General features: G+C 43.0%; 1 protein-coding gene across 1 annotated transcript; it reads left to right on the plus strand.

Annotated features, from left to right (window-relative positions):
- The first annotated feature begins 5,835 nt into the window (after positions 1 to 5,835).
- On the plus strand, positions 5,836 to 6,642 carry LOC146719944 (uncharacterized). The gene has a single exon (XM_085489380.1). It carries the CDS (start codon positions 5,836 to 5,838, stop codon positions 6,640 to 6,642), a length of 807 nt encoding a protein of 268 aa, XP_085345506.1.
- The last annotated feature ends 15,405 nt before the right edge of the window (positions 6,643 to 22,047 follow it).

Below are 22,047 nucleotides of genomic sequence, written 5' to 3' on the forward strand. Positions count from 1 at the left end.
CAAGAAGAGGAGAAAGAAGAGTCCTCTCTTGTGGGTATGTAAAAGAACTCGAAAAGCAAGAATGGCTGGCCGAAATAGTGGATGATGCGAGCAGCGGTTTCACCATTGAGACCTTGGATGCCATATATGAAGATGTGCCTGCATTAAATAAATTAGATTCCACATATACTCTACGGTGTAATAAACATGTAAAAAATTGCGCGTTACAAAATGTATTTAAATTAATTAATTGGTGGTCGGCCAATCGCGACGATCATCCGTTTTTTTGAATAAACATATTATTTACATACTATTCTCTTTGTTATTTCCCTCACCAGATATATTTATAAGAAATCCTTTCTCCTAATATTTTAAAAATTTCTCACGCAATCGTATTTCTAAGAATTCCTTTTACCCCCACTACTTTTAAATATTTCTCTTTGTTCTTTTGCCCCAGATATATTTCTAAGAATTCTTTTTACCCCTTCTCCTAATATTTTAAAAATGAGCGTTACTCGATTATTAGTACTTTTTTATACGATCAGTCTCTCGTCGACTGTTCTAACTGACGGTTCACTTTTTAATACCCTCGGTTCAAAGAAGCAGCAGCAGCATGAATTACTACATGCCGAGACGTGATGAAACGTGCGAGAAGAAATGTGACGAGTAAGTATAACTTTTTTGTATTTTTTATCTTTTTATATTTTTTACGAGTTATAATTTTTATCTAATTTTTACAGCGTTTCGCTGGAGCCTCGTGCGATTCGTATACTTGGAAGACGATACGCATTGACGGCCACGGAATTCAAATTCCTCGAAATCGGCATCAGAGTGGATCCGCCGAGTTATGTGGAGATCGCTATAGGAGATCATCGGGGAAAACAGCTAATACTATCTCTCGAAACGTGGAAAGGACTCTACGAGCAACGTCACGCTATTAAAAATTACCTGAACAATGACTCCCCCAACAACGATGGGTATAATTTCATAAGTGTCGGGCCGCTAACAGTGCGATTTCACAAGATAAACGACACCAAGCTCATAAGTTTCGAATCAGCGGACGTGCGCATGATGATAGTCAAATCGACGTTACGTCGTATGTTTGAGCTCGATTCATGCATCGAAATAATGTTTGATCGATTGACGAGGCTCATCGCAACGGTCGACATCAAGTATACACAATTCTCCAATATTGCATCCACTGTAACGGATTTGCCGAATGCGATACGCGCTAGCGACGCCTTCAACAAGCACCAACTTGTCGATTGCGAGCTAGTAGCTTTAGTTTTTAATATGTAATAAAACTTTATATATAATTATGTATTAAATATAAGACAAATAAATACTTATATGTATATATCATGATGTACTTTATTTGCGTGCCACTCGTTACATACTTTGCGAGAGATAATTATTGTGTCAAGGACATTGTCATATCCAAGTCTCAGCGGCAGAATCGATATTTTTATCTTACGAGATAAGATGCGGCGAGAGAAAATCAATAATTTTATCTTACGAGGCGCACGCGACATTAAGAGACAGAGAGAAAGAAGACGCATGCATTCGAGAGAGACGGCGAACTAATACGCGCGCGAGAGTGAAAGACGCAGCGTAAGAGAGAGATTCGGCGGCTCGGGATCCACGCTTGGATTCAGCGAGAGATGTGAAGGAGAGGGATGCGAAGGAGAGAGATGTGAAGGAGAGAAGGAGGGAAAAAATTTTTTAAATTAATAAATATTTTTGTTTAATAAATATATATTTTATTCATTATTTTTTATACTTATTTTTTGTACATTACCGCTTATTTTTTTTATACATTACCGCTTATTTTTTTTTCTATACATTACCGCTAATTTTTTTCTATACATTACCGCTTATTTTTCTATAAGGATATCGAAGGAGAGAAGGAGGGAAACATTTTTTCAAATTAATAAATATTTTTTTGTATAATAAATATATATATTTTATTTATAATTTTTTACATTACCGCCGGCATTGGCGTTACCCAAGGTGTACCACGTGGAGGTTACCGGTCGGATTTACACCTCATGTGTATGTGTATGTGCGTGTGTGCGTGCGTGTGTACTTGTACATGTGTTACAGTAGAGATAAGGACTCCACGGTTCGTCACTTCCGCGGTATTTACTGACTCCAAACCCTCTCTACTGTGTGTGTAAATATAAAAAATAAAAAATAATATTTGTAAAAAAAAATATATAAAAAATATAAAAAGTATAAAAATATAAAAAAATACAAAATCTAAAAATAAAGATAAAAATAAAAAAAATACAAAATAAACCTTAATATAGATGGTTGTACGGTGACGGCAAGAGAGAGCGGAGAGAGCCTTATCGCGGCGAGAGAGGGATCCAAGCCTGGATTCAGCGTGTCGTATCCATGCGGCGACTGCGAGAGAGGGGGTCGCGTCAACCATCGCTGTCATCAGACTGTGCCTTTGCACCTGCACATAGAAATATAATAAATTATTATACTATTTTATATATTTTGACATATATATATATATACTTACAGCTATGACAGATTGGGCACAAGTTGGCCAGAAAGAGTGTAAACACTCCAGGCAATCGATGCAATACAGATGCGGTACATCTCTGTACCGCATCGTCACGTGCCTCTCGATGGTTGTAATGGTAGCGAATCTGTCTCTGTTTCTCATAAAACAGGAAATACAAATTCTTACCGTCCCCCCTGGTGAGACGTATGCCATCACAATGCATACCCTCGTCTGTTCGTTGAGGGATGCGATGGCCCGCACATCTAGCGTACGTGAGTGGTACAACTCCCGAACAGCGTTTCCGATGTCGTACCCATCGTCGTGGAGTGGTTGCAATTCTTCCAATTCTTCCACTTCTTCATCATCACCATCGTCTTCTTCAACAATGGGTACATTAATCTCCATTTCTTCAATATCATCTAAGATGATATTGGCTTCCCTATCATATTCGGGGTCGTACATCTCGGCATCGCTGTTGCTGTCGCTGTCGGAGATCATGATGACTTCCATCTCGTCATCGGAGATCACCATCACGTCTTGCTCGCCTTTCTCCATTTTTTTATAATTCACTCACTCACTACTTCTATGATCGCCAGTGGTCACCGTACTATGACCCGGCAGCTGCATCGGTCCTCATTATATAGCCCGATCATCCCTTTGTTCTTCAACGCGCAATTGTAATTATCTCCGAAAGATGATCTTTGCCGAAACAAAAATAGCGGCTGCTGACTATCGACATGTTTACACCTTCCGCGAAGACATATACATATCTAATCTCAAAAACGTTGATATATTCTTTGCATATGTTGTACACCTATTTAATCAAGCAAAATAAATAGGCTGCGACTAGTAATCTGACGATGATGGTGATTCCCTCATATCTGACTCCTCCATTTCTTGGTCCAAATCATATTCAGATGATTGCGATTTACATGACACTGATGGTGAAGGCATATCCATGCTACCAAAATAAAGGTTCTCCACAGTGAAATAATCGACACAATTTTTGTAGCAACGCTGAAAACATGCGACTCGCTTGTGTCGTTTAGACGATCTGGTGCATTTAGATAAACCACCAGTCACTCTTAAAATGTCTTTGTGAATTTTCAGGAAACCGGCAACATCTCTTGTATGCGGTTTTTGCACACCAAGTTCGCAATTTCTTACGAATTGCACAACCGAAGTCATTGGAATGTTCTTCTCTTCATGTTTAACACAAAACGGGTTATTTTTTTTTTCACCATGATCGCATTCCTCGAAATGCCTATACCATCTTTCGACATTCTAATAACACCCCGAATAATTTTTTACTGCGTTCTCCATTTTTATTGTCTGTCACTTTTTCACACTGTATTACACTTGTAACCTCAGCCTATTTTCGCTGACATTCGCTGCAATCCCTGATTATCGATGCTGGACCGTCAATATGCGTTCGCATCCACGGCCGATTGTAATGTTCGAGACAGCGACGATATGTCTGAACCTCCGGATCCGCCTTGATGTTCTCCGGAAGCTTGTCCCACAAATGCTCTACGAAATAGCCGCACTTTTGCAGTAAAACAATCTTCGGAATATATTGCAACGGTTCGGCACTTAAACTGAGAATATCGGAAGCACTTGATAGCATGACAAACATCATGCACCCCCGAATGAAGAGAGCGTGCGCTCGCCAGTGGTACTATGGCCCGGCAGCTGCATCGGTCCTTATTATATATCCCAATCATTCCTTTGTTTTTTAACGTGCGAGATGCAATTGTTAATTCGCAAGAAATATTTGCGATATCTACCCGTCGATAATTCTCCGAAATATTATCCGAGTCGCAAGACACGTCACAACCTGCGAAGACATGTCGCGAGGTTGCAACGCGTTCGCTCCCCATACTTTCCCCGCTGATATTTCTTAGAAATGTATGTATCAACCCGCTTGATTGTCGGCGCTCAGCATGGATTATGCGGCAGCCCTTTTGTTCTTAATAATTCTTAGAATTTGATTACTCAGAATTTTGTACCTTATCTTATCTTCAGAGAAAATTTAGATGACGAAACGCAACCCCCTTAGTAATAGATATCTGAATGTCGGCGCTCAGCCTGGATTAAGAATCGGCGGCAGCCATTCGCAGAATTTTTACCTTATCATGGGTAATAGATATCGCTGTAATAAATATCGCTGGAATGTTTATCTTATCTTGTTTATGAAAACTTAGATATCCGCTTATCTTATCTTGTTTATGAAAACTTAGATATCCGCTTATCTTATCTTGTTTATGAAAATTTAGATATCCGCTTATCTTATCTTGTTTATGAAAACTTAGATATCGCTGGAATGTTTATCTTTTGTTTATAAACATATCAGGTAACATGAGCCCCTTATCAGGTAATATGAGCCCCTTATCAGGTAACCTGAGCTGATAAAATAAGCTTATCTGCTGATAAGACCCCCTCCCCCGCGTGACGTCACCCCCCTCACCCCTGAAAATTCCCCCGCCCCTTACCCCCCTCATTGCCCCTAGTCTAGAACTCTTATAATATTCCTACTATGTTACATACAATGTCTTAAATATATAAAGAAATCTTTTTTGTAATATTTTTCCTTTTTTTCCTTTATATTCCCAGCAAACACCGATATAATTGTTACATTGCTATAATAAAACGAAATATAATAGATAATATAACGTGTACGTTACATGTAACATCCATGTTAGTTGTAATTTCCCACTCATAAATGTAACATTTTAATATAACATATATTACATTGTACATATATTATATTGTAATTATATACCAATTAGCACATTGATGTATTGATAAGTCTCCTGCTCTCCTGAGTTAGGAACAGTCATAACCGATCTTGGGATATAATAACAATATAACTACAATATAATATATGTAATATTAAAAATGTTACATCTATGAGTGGAAAATTACAACTAACATATACGTTACATGTAACATGCTTAAGTATATAACATTTATATACTGTGTTTATATTTCTTCCCTTTAATTTTATCAGGCATCGCTTACTGGATCATCAATGGAATTGTTCAATAAAATGTTGACTTTGTCTAAACAAAAATATTTCGAAGAACTAAAATCATTTGCAGCAACACTTTACTTTTATTCAGCTAAAGCATACGAATATGTACGAATTAATTTTATGAAAAGTCTCTCTCATCCTAAGACATTGTTGAAATGATACAAAAATGTAAATGGTGAACCGGGAATAAGCATACAAGCTCTTGAATCAATCAAAATCAAATGCAAGGAAAGAATAATAAATAACAGACCATTATATTTCAACTTAGTAATTGATGAAATGTTCATAAAACAAAAAGTCGAATACCATGGTGGAGAGTATTGCACCAGTTTGGGCAGACGAGGCGGTGGCCACTCGACACATCAAGGATGTACTCAGGAGAGTACAAAGAAGGGTGGCCATACGCGTCGTCCGCGGGTATAGAACCGTGGCGCATGCAGCCGCCTCGGTCCTGGCGGGTCTGCCGCCTATGGAGCTCGTAGCTCGGGCGCATAAAAGAGCGTACGAGCGCATAAAGGAGCTCCGTGGGTTAGGAACAGTCATAACCGACCGGGTCCGGGGGATTGTCAGACTCCAAGCTCGACAACAAATGATTGTTGAGTGGGGGGAGGCATTGAACCACATTCCCTTCACAAGATCGGGAGACAGGGTTGTCGGGGCCATAAGGCCTGTAATTGAAGAATTGATGGACAGGCCGCGTGGCAGCAGGATGTCATTTTACATGACGCAGGTGTTCTCCGGACATGGGTGTTTCGGAGAATACCTGTGTCGTATCAGGAGAGAGCGCACCACACAGTGCAATCATTGCGAGGACGACAGAGACACGGCGCAGCACACGCTGGAACATTATCCAGCGTGGGAGGAAGAGCGCCGTGTCCTTATGGAAAAAATAGGGAACGATCTGTCGCTATCCGGCATCGTCCGAAAGATGCTGGAGAGCGAGGAAAATTGGAAGGCGATGGTCTCCTTTTGCGGCAGAGTAATGTTGCAGAAGGAGACGGCGGAAAGAGAGAGAGAGAGAGGGAAAGAGGATGCGGCAATGGGTAGCGGGGGAGGGCTAAGAAGAAGAAGAGGAAAGAGGCGACCCCGTCACCTAGTTGTTGACGACGATTAACATTAAAGGGGGACTTAGTCCCCCCCCCCATATGTCTGGGAGGAAGCTGAGGAAAGAAAAAATTGAAAGGAGGGAGGGGTCACAGAAAGGATTTTTATCTCCCATTGCACGTGACTCCTCACAAACAAGGACGAGAAGGAGCGAGGTCGGAAGCGTGGCGTCCTGCCCGCCCGCCGGGCGCTCATGTGAGTGCGTTGGCGGGGGGGTAGACGCTCGCACCCCCGATCACCAGTCGAGGCACTCCACTTGGGGAGAGTCTCGGCAAGAGATCCCGGGATAAGGGCCGAATCCTAACCCCACAGGGGAAAGGAGGGAGCTACATCCCGGGATCTCAAAGGGGAGCACAGGAGAGACGTGCGCAAACGCGCTCGGCAATCCATTGCACGTGCTTCCCCTCCGGGACGAGATGCGGCAGCGGGGGTCCCCTTGCCGGAAGCCGAAAGGCTTCCGGTCGGGAAAAACCGCTGCCGTAGAGGAGGGTTGCCCCCCTTCAGGGGACAGTCCTCTGGAACGGGCCCCCTCGATTGAAGGCCGAACCCAGATACCCACGGGTGCTGGGAGGAGTCTCAATCGGGTGGGGGGGGGGGTGAGCGGGTGTCTCGAGTCATGACCCCGCCCCCCTAACTTTTAGGGAGGGCGCGATGTGAGAGTGTGGCCCCCTTGCGTCGCGAACACCACGAGTACGGCCGCCTCTCTCCTTCAGAGGGAAATACAAGGGGTCCAATGGGACCCTGATGGGAAAGGTTGGTGGGGGGCCCTCCAGAAGTAATGCAATTGCTCGTTCCCGGAGGGCTCCCAATTAACCACCCGGGCCAGGCCATTATGGTGGTTTTAGTGAAGTTCCTTCTCGTGGACCCTACCGGGATGATCTAGATCATCCCGGTATGGACGAGAAGAATCACACATACCCGATGTTCCTTACCCGAGGGACATGGGGACCTGTCGCAGGTTTCCACCATGTAAAAAAAAAAAAAATGGTGGAGAGTGTTGTGGGTATGTTGACTTAGGTACAAATATCGATAATGATGCTATACTTACAGCACAATATGCGTTAGTTTTGATGGTCGTTTGCTTAAATGATTATTGGAAAATTCCAATATCATATTATTTAATTAATAGTTTATCCAGCAACGAACGGGCAGGAATTATTAAGAAGTGTTTAGAAGAATTGCATAAAGTTGATGCAAATGTTGTTTCTTTAGCCGATGGTGCTGCATGTAATTTGAACACATATAAAAAGCTTGGTGCTTCTTTAGAGGTAAACTATAATATGCAAACATTTTTTCATCACCCAAATGATGATCACCCTTTAATGAAAAGGTTTATGTAATATTAGATGATGATCACCCTCTAATGAAAAGGTTTATGTAATATTGGATCCTTGTCATATGTTAAAATTAATTCGAAATTGTTTAGCTTCAAAGGGTAGTCTCATTGATGATAACAAAAATTTCATTCATTAGTCATATTTTGTTAAGTTTGTTCAATTGCAAGAGAAAGAGGGCACTTAGGTACTAAATTACGAAGGCAACATATTTTTTAGGAACAAGAAAAAATGAAAGTAGTGCTTGCTGCTCAATTATTTAGTAAAAGTGTTGCTGATGCAATGACGTTCTGTAAAGACATATTAAAGAATCCAGATTTTTTACAATCCAGTGCCACAAGTCGGTTTTGTATTTATATTAATAATATTTTTGATCTATTAAATAGCAGAAATTTATTCTCCAAGACACCAACAAAACAATGTATTACATTACAAAATGTAGATAATATTAAAGCGCAAGTCTGCGATTTTATAACTTATTTGTTCTCATTGAAAGACCACATAGGTGGACCAATATTAAATTCATCGCGCAAAACAGGGTTTCTGGAAATGATAGTTGCTTTAAAGTGTACTATTAGAATTGCTGAAACACTGTTCAAACATAAACATTTTACATTTTTGATGACATATAAGTTATCCCAAGATCATATCGAAACGTTTTTTGGTGCAATTCGTAGTCGGGGAGGCTTCAATAATAATCCTAGTGCTTGGAAATTTAAAACAGCGTTTAAACGGTTGTTCGTGAAAACAGATGTGCGTATTTTACATAACAGTAATTGTCAATTATTAGATGAAACTAGAATAATGACGATAAATGATAATGTACAACAAGAAGCAGAACAATTTCTTGATGAAACTATATTTTTTTCTAATCATGATTATTGTCGTAATTTCGATAATAATTTGAATATAGAAATATGTGTGATATCAGAAAAAATGTTAAGAAGCAATATGAATGATACAAAAAAGAAAAATGCAATTGAAATATTAAGTTTAAAAGTATTAAAAAATTTAAAATCAAGTGTTTTTAGTTCTACTGCTTATTTAAATCATAATTTAGAATATTCGTATTTAGAGGATCATCGAAATGAATTAATAAAATTAATTATAAAGAAATATTTAATAATTAGATTAAATCATATATCAGTAACAAAAAATGATAGTACAAAACGAATAAGGTCACTCCATTCTAGAATGATTATTTTTAAAAATCAATGAAATTAATAATTTCAGAAACTTTAAATATCTATATGCATACTGTGTTAATATCTATATAAATTGCATAATTTTATTGATTTTTAAACATTTGAATTATTTAAGAAATTTTTTTTTATTTTAGCTTGATTTTATTATTCCAGGGGAATAACTTAAAATAGTTGATTACTTTTTAAAATTAATATAATTAATAATACTTTTGAAGCCAAATATTATTTACATGCAAGTGATAATGTCGTTAAGTTTTGTTTTTTAAATATTTTAAACATTTAAAAAAATTATTTTTATCTTAATAAGTTTTATTTTATCAAGAAAATGACTTGATACAAATGTCTTGAGCACTGTGATATACGTACATTATATAATGATTAAGTATGTATAATAATATTGCATTAAAATAGAAATAAAAGGAAAAGAAAAAGTATAAAAAATGATTCCATTCTTTTATTTATTTTTCATTTTATTTTATTTTTTTATTTTGTAATTTAATTTAAAATTGTGAAATCGTATTTACGAAGAGCAAAGAATGTTAAATATATATGTATATAAGTACCATATTACGCATACGCGAAAAGAGAAAGAGAGTGGAGGGCACTTCATATATCTGTCTCGCTTCCATTATTCGTCAGTTGTAGTGACGTCATGCTCCGTCTATTCATACTATGTCTATGGGCACAACCAAGCGTGTTGGTCAAAGTTCGAAATAGTTTTGTGTTTCGACTTTTGACTAGTACATTTTTAGTCAATCCTAGAAATAACTAATATGGCAGGTTAGAAAGTTAGAAACTAAAAATATTACTTCGGACTTAGGAGGCTTAATGGAGACGCCTGTCGGCCGGCCGGGAATTATAGATTCTTAATTTCCAGATATTAGCCAAAATACTAAATGAATCTCATTAAATTTAGGATATTCTTAATCAGTAAGCTCATATGTAGTCCTCTAAAGAGTTATTTTATGAAAAAAAAGTAAAAATAAAAATATTTAATAAACTTGGAGAAATGAGCAGCAAGGAGCGGTTGGGTTAGCCGCGAGTCCTCATTTAATTTATTATATATAAATTTTTAAGAGTAAAAATGTAAAATCCGGTTCTTTGGAGAACTGCTTTATTATACATATAAAGAATATATTTTTAAAAATTTATGAAGTTATGTCACTTATTGTATGAAATATCTAGACGATAAGATTCTCATTCATACATTCATAAGAAGCAGGGAAAATTTCCGTGGTAACATACTGACTGCTTGACGAGGAGAGAATATCATTCTGTCTTTGTCTCCTCTTGCATCTCGAGTTCGAAAACTCGAGTTCAAGTCTATCTGGTATAATAATTTTTTTACTATTTTTATTTAATATACGCTAGGCTGGAAAGATGCGTGACTATCAATATTCATTTTTTGCACATATTAGTTATTTTTGTAACAAAGCACCTTTCCCGACGCCACGGATCGGCTCGTCGGTGCCAGGATTCGGGAAGAAAGGAGACTCAGATTCGCAATAACACGCGGTTGTTCTGGTAAAAGTATAGTTTATTCGGGCCACCTTTTAGGGGTTGACCCGTGATTCAGTCTATCAATACATAGTAACGTATAACGGACAAAACGCGACCAGATGATACGGACGCGGACACGACTTATTGCTAGAATTTACAGATAGGAATATTACGGACGAGACGCGACCAGATTATACGGACGCGGACACGACTTATAACTAGAATTTTCAACGTGGACGCGCGTACGGGCGCCCTGAGAAGGGCGGACTCTGTCGAGCGCCGGTGTCTTACAGACAGGACCCGGTGACCGAGAACACTCGGCCTACACGACGAGGACGCTCGTCGGCCGGGATGACTTACGGACAGGACCCGGTGACCGAGAACACTCGGCCTACACGACGAGGACGCTCGTCGGCCGAGATGACTTACGGACAGGACCCGGTGACCGAGAACACTCGGCCTACACGACGAGGACGCTCGTCGGCCGGGATGACTTACGGACGGGACCCGGTGACCGAGAACACTCGGCCTACACGACGAGAACGCTCGTCGGCCGGGATGACTGGGAGTGCGGAATTTGAGGAGTGATCCCTGAGTACGCTCGAGGGACCAGGACGGGACTGGCGGCGAAGCTTCGGCTGCGCCGCTCTTTATACCCGACGAGTCACCCCACTCCAAGACTAGCTTAGAGGGGGTCGAGTGACGGGTGGGGGCGAAAAGGCGGATTTACAACGTGTTCATGTGGTGGCCCCGAAAGGGCCACGATGCGCGAATGGTTGGTTGGCCATGTGTGGCTAGTGACGGCCAATTGGGCCGTTACATTTTTATGGACGGAAGGCAATGAATAAGTTAAAATTATGGTTAAAATATGAAAAAACCATCATTGTCGGTAAATTGAAGATTAGTTTCTTACGTAATTGTAAAAAGTATGACGTTTTTCCGACACATATACTCTCAATATTTAAAAATTATGAACACCGTGTAACAAATCACAGGTCTTATTGTATTGGGTCTGTGCATAAGTCCGTAGCAAAAATCGAATAAATTTCAAACGCAAAATTCTTACCTTAAAAAGTGATCTTAATCAACTATATATGTCCCATTCTGTTCGATGACTTTCTGCCATCTATCCACAAGCTTCATTATCCCTCGTTTGTAGAAGTCTTGAGATTTTTCTGCAAAGAAGTCTTCCAAGTGATTTTTGAGAACGTCCAGGGAACTGAAGGATTTATTATTTAACTCAGAAATAAATATTTTTATCGGCTCTCAATATAAATAATATAAGTATGCTGTCTTCTAAGCTGGGCAATAGAGCCAAGGAAACGAAACGAAAAATTAATTAAACGGAACTGTATCTCAATTTGAGATCCCAAAGTTCCACATATAAATTAATTTCGAAACTTACATATGGAGAAATAAGCGAGAAAAATATAGGTCCGAAAAGTCGCTGAAGCGGGAATCGAACCCGCGTCTTTCACTTTCCGGGCGACTGCTCTTACCAACTAAGCTATTCAGACCCTTTCGATCCTATATTTTTCATTTGCCTTTTTAGTAGATGTTAGTAAATACCGCCGTGATTAGCCCAAGGCGTGAATAAACTCAGAAATAAATATTTTTATCGGCTCTCAATATAAATAATATAAGTATGCTGTCTTCTAAGCTAGGCAATAGAGCCAAGGAAACGAAACGAAAAATTAGGTAAGAGCAGTCGCCCGGAAAGTGAAAGACGCGGGTTCGATTCCCGCTTCAGCGACTTTTCGGACCTATATTTTTCTCGCTTATTTCTCCATATGTAAGTTTCGAAATTAATTTATATGTGGAACTTTGGGATCTCAAATTGAGATACAGTTCCGTTTAATTAATTTTTCGTTTCGTTTCCTTGGCTCTATTGCCCAGCTTAGAAGACAGCATACTTATATTATTTATTATTTAAACTGTTCTGTAGTGATCGGAATAAGTGATAGTCGGAAGGTGCAAGGTCCGGACTATATGGTGGGTGCACCAAAACATCCCACCCAAGCTGCAATAATCATCTCGCGTTGTCGTGGTGGAACACAACGCCCTTTCTGTTCACCAATTCGGGTCGCTCCTGATCGATTGCTCGCTTTAATTTGTCCAGTTGTGAGCAATACTTGGTCGAATCAATCGTTTGGTTGGGTGGCAGCAGCTTATAATAGACTATGCCTTTTCAATCCCACCAGATGCTGAGCATGACCTTCTTTGGGTGTAACCCAGCTTTTGCGACCGTCTGAGCAGCCTCCCCGGGCTTCGACCATGATCTTTTTCGACTGACATTGTTGTAGACGATCCATTTTTCATCGCCAGTGATCATCCGCTTTAAAAATGGTTCGTTTTGATGGCGTTTGAGCAGCAAATCGCAAGCTGACATTCGGTCGATTAAATTCTTTTAGCTCAGTTCGTGCGGCACCCAAACATCAAGCTTTTTTACCATCCCAAGCTTCCGTAAATGTCTTGAAACAGTTGAATGATCAATGTTTAAATTACGTCCGATCTCCGTAGTCGTCAAATGTCGGTCGGAGTCGATTAAAGCCTTGATTTGATCGAGATCAGTAGTGACTGGTCGACCAGAGCGAGGAGCATCTTGGAGATCAAAATCTCCGCAACGAAATTTTTGGAACCACTTCCGACACACACTTTCGCTTACGGCATTCTCTCCGTACACGGCGCATATCTTTTTGTGAGTTTGCGACGCGTTTTTGCCTTTTCGGAAATAAAAAAGCGAAATGCACCGAAAATATACGTTTTTTCCTTCCATGTTCAAAATATAATTAAACTTTATACACGTCATGGAAATCAATGAACACTCAATGAACTTTCGTAAAATGTCAGCACAAATTGCAGCTTTCATTTAATGTACGACATCTTACGTTTGAAACATGTGCGAGTGGAAAAAACGACATCTCACGGAATTTCGCTACGAACTTATGCACAGACCCAATAGATTTGATCGCATTAAGGAGGTTTTCTGTAAAAAACTGTTGAAATTAGAAATTGACGACACATATGACACTATTAGGAAATCACAGACACATATTATTAACATATTGAGCTCGATACATTATTATATTCCAGAGGTGATATGTATTGAGTTTTTTAACTTTCAAAACAAATCATTGTTTCATTTTTTTATGAACAGACGTAATGGATTTGAGAAAAAACTTGAATTCATGTTAAAAAAAAACAAAAAATGCAGAAAAGACTCCTCATTAAACCAATCAAGTATTGTTGTACCACTAAAGCTAATAATACAAATAATGATACTGAAAACACAATAGAATATCATTACCAGATACAAAATATTAACTGCAATTTTAAGTCTACTTTGAAAAATAACTTATTAATTGAAAATAAACAACAGGAGTTATATGATAAAGGAGAAGAATTTGAAGTAAATGTCGATCCTAATTCTTTTCCAGATTCTATCCGAATCTTTTTAAAAATAATAATAATTGGTTTGTTAATTTATCTAATACTAAGATACCAGACAATATAATTAATATGCTTCAATTAGGTGAAAACTTTAGTCTTCCGAATAATAGTAGAGTACAATTAACCATAGATTTCATAAAATATTTTGAAAATAATCTAAAAAAACTGCCTCTATATAAAAAAGTTTTTGTCAGAGAAAAATCTAGGAAATGTGGTAAATGCGATTAATTAATACCGATATCCAGATAACGGTTTTAATAAAAAATTATTAGAGTTGAGTGTAAACACTAAAAAATTTTTGAATAAAAATCCGAATCTTATTATCACGAAGGCTGACAAGGGAAATATTACGTGGCGTTAGATAAAGACAAATATTTAGAGGAGGTTGAAAACATTTTTAAAGATAGAGATACTTACATTTTGGTAAAAAAGACCTTACAAATAGTATAATTTCCAATCTCCGTGATCTTTTAGTGAGATGGAAAAAGAAAGTTTTAATATCATTTAATACTTACAGGTATTTATCGTGTAGTGATGGTAATCTTCCTAGAGCTTATGGATTAGCGAAAGTGCATAAAATCAATTGTCTCTATAGAGTTATCGTCTCGTTTATTGATACACTACTTTATAATTTAGCAGTTTTTTTACACAAGATATTAATAAAAAGTATTCCAAAAACTAGTAGTTATACAGAAAACAGCTTTAAATTAGTGAAAAAATTTTCTACATTACAGTTAATAATTCAAGTTTAATTTTATTGGATGTTGAGTCACTCTTTACTAATATACCGGTAGACTTAGTATTGAAGGTTTATCGGAAAGATAGCAATTCATTACTGATAATTGCAGTTTTAGTAAATCGGAGTTTTTAAATGGCATTAGTCTAATATCAAACTCTACATTTTTTACTTTTAATGATGCTATGTACAAACAAACTTATGGAACTCCGATTTGCTCGTCATAGTTGGCCTTTGTTTCTTATAGTATTCCTTCTTTTTTATATTTATATTTAAACGAGCTTAGTAATTTTGTAACAATACAGCACGCGCCGACGATATATCCGATAAATAAAGCGGGGAAAGGACGGTCAAACAATACTTTCCCCCACGACCCGTAATAATTAAAAGATACCGAACGATTCCGACGAGAAACGGAAAATCCCGAACGTACGCGAACGGCCGTATAAAAAGGCCGGGAAAAACCGAAAAGAGACATTCCGTTCCGTACCGTCTTAGGACGACTACCGCTCCGGAAAACGCAAAGACAAGCTAGAGAGAAGAGATTGGGGGTGGTCTGTCTCGGTGTGGGTGCGTTCCCACTTGCTAGCCGCTCCGAGCGATTCCTTTCCGAAACCGCTCCTGACATTATCCTCCGACACGATCGGCCAAGAAAACTAGAGGTTAGGCGTTCTCCACCTCTGTCGGAAGCTCCTGCGACCGATCGCTTATCTACGAACCGACAACAATAACAGAATTCCCGCGACGCGGATACTACGAATTACATCTCGATTTCATCGAAGAAAAACCCGAGCGTCAACTCTCATCCGACCGCGCGCGCGCGCGAGAGAGAGAGAGAGAGAGAGAGAGAGAGAGAGAGAGAGAGCGGGTACGCGATCATAACACCGCAAAACCACAACCGCGCCCCGGACCGCGCCGCGCCGACAACCAAACGTAAACACGATCGCGAGAACTTAAAGGACCGTGCATTTAAAGTCCTGAAATACGATCGAGACGCGAAATAATCAAGATATTATTTCTGCCGTGCGTAACACTCCTGTTAAATTATAATCAGCGAATCTGTTACAGTACCGATATCTAACTCTGACGCCGATACAGATACCGTCAACAGGACTCGCACCGAGCAAAACTCACGCATTCATCTCATACACAGATACACAAGTCATACTTTTATAAAATCATCCACGCCGTCACACATACAGCGATACATGCAATACGCGAACACATACACACACGCTTACACACACACATCCACACACACACACACACTTGTAAATAGCACACACAATAAACAGTTTGTTAAACCGACACCTCGTCGCACGCTTTTTGAATTTAACCCTTTCTCGACTTGTCGATCCCGATTGAGCGATCCGGCCGCGCCTAGAAAGCGGTCCGTTATATTGGCGCCCGAACAGGGACGACCGTTACCGAATCCAAGAAGCGAGCGACCGCATCCCAATGAGAACGTGGGTGCATTCCTTAACGAAAGAACAGCTAGTAATATTCACCGCAAAAGCCGGACTCGACACGACCGGTACATTATACGAATTGCGCCGTCGCGTAAAAGACACCATGGACGCATCCATCGCGGGACCGTCCCTCACGCGAGATGCAGCCAACCCCGCAAACGGGGCCCCTGAGACCGCACCCCAAACCCCTCGACCCCCGACGCCACCCGACGACGCCCGGATGATGAATCAGATTCGGTAAATGGGGGTGTCATTTCGACGGTAAAGACCCCCTCGCGTTCCTGGAACGTATCGAGGAACTACGCGACGCCTATGGGGTTACGGAGGAACAACTCCTTAAGGGACTGCCGGAATTATTAAAAGGGGAACCTCTTTTATGGTACCGTAATAACCGACTCGATTGGTGCGGGTGGGGGAATTTCGACTGTGCGTTTCGGATGCAATTCCTGCCGCGTCGGTACCAGGCCGCCCTTCGCCACAGAGAGGGACAAAAAAATTTGCGAAATACGCAACCGATATTCTAACCCTCATGAGACGCGCAGGGGGCTATTCGCGCGCCGAGCAACTAGACCGCCTGTACAAAAACATGAATCCGGAGTATAAGCTCTACGTGCGATACGACGACGTCAGGAACCTAAACGAATTACAAATGCGCGCCGCGGAGTTCGAAGAAATCGAACAGCAACGTCGCGCCTGCCGTAAAGAAGATCTATCGAAATCGCCGAATATCGCTGCCATGTACAATAAGACGGAATGCTGCTGGCGGTGCAAGCAAAGGGGGCACACCCGGTTCGATTGCAAACGGCCTCCGCGGAAATTTTGTTCACAATGCGGTAAAGACGGGGTACTCACGAAGGAGTGCCACCCGCCGGCGGGAAACGCAGGGCGGGCCGGGACCGCCGCGGCCGAATCCACCGCTCCGAGCTCCGCATAAAATACACGCCGCGGCCGCACATCATTGTCCAAATTCAAGGACATCGTTTTTTGGCGCTCTTGGACGCAGGGTCGGAAGTATCCTTCGTCAACGGCCCAACCGCGGATCGTCTGTCGCAGCGAGGACACGCGATCACCCGCCACGGGGGACAAATCCAGATGGCCGACGGCACGTCGGCCGACACGCCGGGAACAATGGCCGTAAGTTTTCGGATAGCGAGCCGCACATATCGCCACAAATTCTTAGTACTTCCCTCGCTGGATAGTGAGGTACTTATCAGAGCCGATTTATGGAGCCGTTTAGGGGTCTCCATACCTCCCTCCCGTCTGCGCGCATGGCCGACGACCGCCCGAAAGAATAACTATACCGGGGGACTAGCGATTTAGACGTCCGCGGAAGCGCAACAATTACGAGAATTTTGAGAAACCGAACTGGAAAAATTCGAATCCGTACGCGGACCCACCGACCTCGCGCAACACACGATACGCCTAAAAAACGCGACCCCGATCAAACAACGATATCGGCCGCGAAATCCCGCCATGCAGGCGGTGATCGATCGGGAAGTCGAAGAAATGGAGGCAGCAGGCGTAATCGAGCCATCACGAAAGCGCGTGGAGTTCGCCGGTCGTAGTAGTGAAGAAACGCGACGGAAAATCCGGTTCTGTATAGATTTCCGGAAAGTCAACGACGTAACGGAGAAAGACGCGTACCCGCTACCCCAGATGACCGCCACCCTGGATAAACTACGAGAGGCAAAATACCTGTCGACTTTAGATTTAAAGAATGGTTACTGGCAGGTCTCCCTCACACCGGAAAGCCGCCTAATTACCGCCTTCACTATTCCAGGACGAGGCCTATATCAATTTACCGTTATGCCGTTCGGATTGCACTCCGCGCCGGCCGCATTCCAGCGACTATTAAATTCTGTCATCGGACCAGCTCTAGAGCCACACGTATTCGTTTATTTGGACGACATTATTGTTATTAGCCGCACGTTCTCGGAACACCTGAGCCTGCTAACGGAAGTATTCCGCAGGTTACGCGACGCGAAGCTTCGGCTAAACGCGGAGAAATGCCGTTTCTGCGTAAGCGAACTTAAATATCTCGGCCATGTAATCGACCATAGAGGGATACGAACCAACCCCGAAAAGGTCAAGGCCGTCGCCGAATGGCCCACGCCCACAAGCATCAAGCAAGTTCGACAATTTCTGGGGATGGCGTCCTGGTACCGCCGGTTCATTGCGGACTTCGCTATCGCCGCCCCCCTGACCCGGCTTACTCGCAAGAACGCGCGATCGGCCTGGGGACCCGACGCGGAGGCTGCATTTTGTGCGCTCAAACGCACCCTGGTCACGGCACCCGTGTTAGCCTGTCCAGACTTTACGCGCCGCTTTGTTTTACAAACGGACGCCAGCACTAGCGGCCTTGGGACAGTACTCACTCAGTACTTCGAAGAGGGAGAACGCGTGATCGCCTATGCGAGCCGTACCCTGAACGCGGCCGAGCGGAATTATAGTGCGACCAAATTAGAGTGTCTAGCCGTCGTATGGGGAATCCGTCGCATGAAGAATTACTTAGAAGGATACGCGTTCACAGTTATTACTGACCATCAGTCCCTCAAGTGGCTGCAACGTTTAGAAATGCCGTCCGGCCGATTAGCTCGGTGGCTATTCGAATTACAACAATATGATTTTGAAATGAAATACCGGCGCGGCACTCTGAATCGCGTCGACGATGCCCTGTCGCGACACCCAGTTACCTGCGCTGTTGGCCAGCTCCGTTGCTCTTGGTATCGCCGCACGTACGATGCCGTCTCCCGTGACCCCGATACCCGTCCAGATTACCGAATCGAGGACCAGCGACTCTGGCACCACGTCCTGCACAGCCTCAACTTCAAGGACAACCCCGCCGACACGCAATGGAAAGAGTGTGTGCCGAAGGAGCAACGGCGCGAAATCCTACGATGTCATCATGACGCCCCGACAGCCGGACACTTGGGCATTGCTTAAACGATTGCCCGAGTAGCCGAGAAATATTACTGGCCCGGAATGTTCCGAGAAATCGCGACCTACGTACAAAACTGTACGAATTGCCAAGTCCATAAGTCGCCCAAAGGGCCCCGGCCGGCATGCTACACGCCACCGTCGTGGAGCGCACATGGGAACAAGCAAACATCGACCTAGTCGGACCACTACTCCGATCCCGCCAAGGGCACACTTGGCTCCTCGTGGCACAAGACCGGTTTTCAAAGTGGGCAGAAATAGCGCCCCTGCGAGCGGCCACCGCCCACCGCCGTCACTAAGACGACCACCGAACGCGTGATCCTCTGACATGGCTGCCCGAAGTCTATACTATCAGATAACGGCACGCAGTTCACGTCACGAGAATTTACCAGAGAGATTGGCCGCGTTTAACATCAAGCACCGGACCACGCCGGCGTACGCGCCGCATTGCAATCCTACCGAAAGAGCGAACACTGAAGAAGATGATAAGCCAGTAGTACGTCGACCAGGATCATCGCACATGGGACGAAAATTTAACATCTCTACAGTTCGCATATAACACCGCTGTCCACGACGCCACCGGATACACGCCGGCCTTTCTCAATCATGGTCGGGAACTACACATACCGCTACCCACAACACCGCCAAGACAACAACGACCAGCCCAGACAGCGTTGAAAGCCAGTCTAAACGCGGCGTACGAGCTTGTCGGTGTGGAAGCGCGACCACCCACTGTTAATCGGGTGCAAAAATTTAACGCAAAACTCGCGCCGAAATTCATTGGTCCGCTCGAGGTGCGGCGAATCATTTCCCCGGTAATTGTGGACTTGCGCAGTCGTCGGGGAAAATGGTACCGACGTGTACATATACAAGATTTGAAACCGGCCAACGGGACCGATCGAAACGAAGAAGACAACGAAAACAATGAGACTCGTATCAACAACGAACTCGACGAAGGAAGAGAAAATAACAATACCGATACCGAGGAAGAACGAAAACGCAGACGGACCCCGCCGCCGAAAACACGGATGACTTCTAACCGTCAGACCCGAGCAAAGACACGTCAATCGTTATCAGAATGGCAAACGAGACAGCCAACGTACTGCGCGAAATAGAGAAGCTCCTGGCCGAGGGCGACTAGCCGTCAACCTCTGCCCAACGGATCCGAACCATCGGTGTGGCCTCCACCAGCTCGGCCACCGCGAGTCGGAATCATAATACAACGATCCGACCACGTAAACTGAAAAAAGCTTAGAAGGGCATATGATGACGCTCGCCGCCGCCGCCTCCACGACGAGAGCCGCCACACCCGAACGCCGCCAGCGACCAGGCCGAAAGGACAGCACGAGACCGAGCGGCCCCAGCTCCTGATGCCCTCCGGTCCCTTGCCCCCCCCCCCATCCGGATCTGCGTCGCACGGGAGTCGAACTTCGACGTGCCCCATTTCGCGGTGCACGTCTCCGCAAGTATAAAATTCGGACGCCTCAAGGTCGGTGGGTCGTGCACGTTCAACAAGACCGGCGCCCCTGACATACAGACGACGCATCAGCTAAAAGGTTAGCCTTTTGTTTTTCTTTTGGGGGGTTCGTTTGCATATAATAAGGCCTCAAAATTCAGGCCTCCTGAACCGAGGGGGCGGTTTGTTTGGAACCTATCCGACGATATATCCGATAAATAAGCGGGAAAAGAAACGGTTTGAACAATACTTTCCCCCACGACCCGTAATAATTAAAAGGATACCGAACGATCCCGACGAGAAACGGAAAATCCTGAATGTACGCGAACGGCCGTATAAAAGGCCGGGAACAAACCGAAAGGACATTCCGTTCCGTACCGTCTTAGGACGACTACCGCTCCGGAAAACGCAAAGACAAGCTAGAGAGAAGAGATCGGGGGTGCCCTGTCTGTGTGGGGCGTTCCCAACTTGTAGCCGCTCCGAGCGATTTCCCTTTTCCCAAACCGCTCCTGACATTTTCCTCCGACACGATCGGCCAAGAAAAACCAGAGGTTAGCGTTCTCCACCTCTGTCGGGAGCTCCCGCGGCCGATCGTTATCTACGAACCCAAACATAACAGAATTCCCGCGACGCGGATTACTACGAATTACACCTCGATTAGAAGGGGGAAAACCCCAGCGTCAACTCTCTCATCGACCGCGCGCGCGAAGGGGAGGAGGGGAGAGCGGGTACGCGATCATAAAACCCCGGAACCACACCGCGTCCCGGACCGCGCCGCGGGCCGGACAACCAAACGTAACACGACCGCGAGAACTTTTAAAAGGGGGTGCATTTAAAGTCCCGAAATACGATCAAGACGCGAAATAATCAAGATATTATTTCTGCCGTGCGTAACACTCCTGTTAAATTTAATCAGCGAATCTGTTACAGTACCGATATCTAACTTTTGACGCCGTACAGATACCGTCAACAGGACCCGCACCGACCACAAACTCACGCATTCATCTCATACACAGATACACACCGTCATACTTTTATAAAATCATCCACGCCGTCACACATACAGCGATAACATGCATTACGCGAACACATACAAACACACAGCTTACACATAACACACACACTTGTAAATAGCACACACAATAACCAGTTTCGTTAAACCGGAACACCTCGTCGCACGCTTCTTGAATTTAACCCTTCTCGAAACCTTGTCGATCCCGATTGAGCGATCCGGCCGCGCCGAGAAAGCGGTCCGTTATAATTTATAATTATCTATTTTAATTTAAAAATTTAATTGTTAAATACAACTTTTAAATTTTTTTTAAACG

The sequence above is a fragment of the Nylanderia fulva genome, unplaced genomic scaffold (assembly GCF_048542155.1).
Source record: "Nylanderia fulva isolate GAGA-0341 unplaced genomic scaffold, ASM4854215v1 Scaffold81, whole genome shotgun sequence".
In the NCBI taxonomy this organism is placed as follows: Eukaryota; Metazoa; Arthropoda; class Insecta; order Hymenoptera; family Formicidae; genus Nylanderia; species Nylanderia fulva.

Excerpts from the sequence above, each read along its gene's own strand:
- LOC146719944 (XM_085489380.1), top strand. The coding sequence starts at position 5,836 with ATGGTGGAGAGTATTGCACCAGTTTGGGCAGACGAGGCGGTGGCCACT.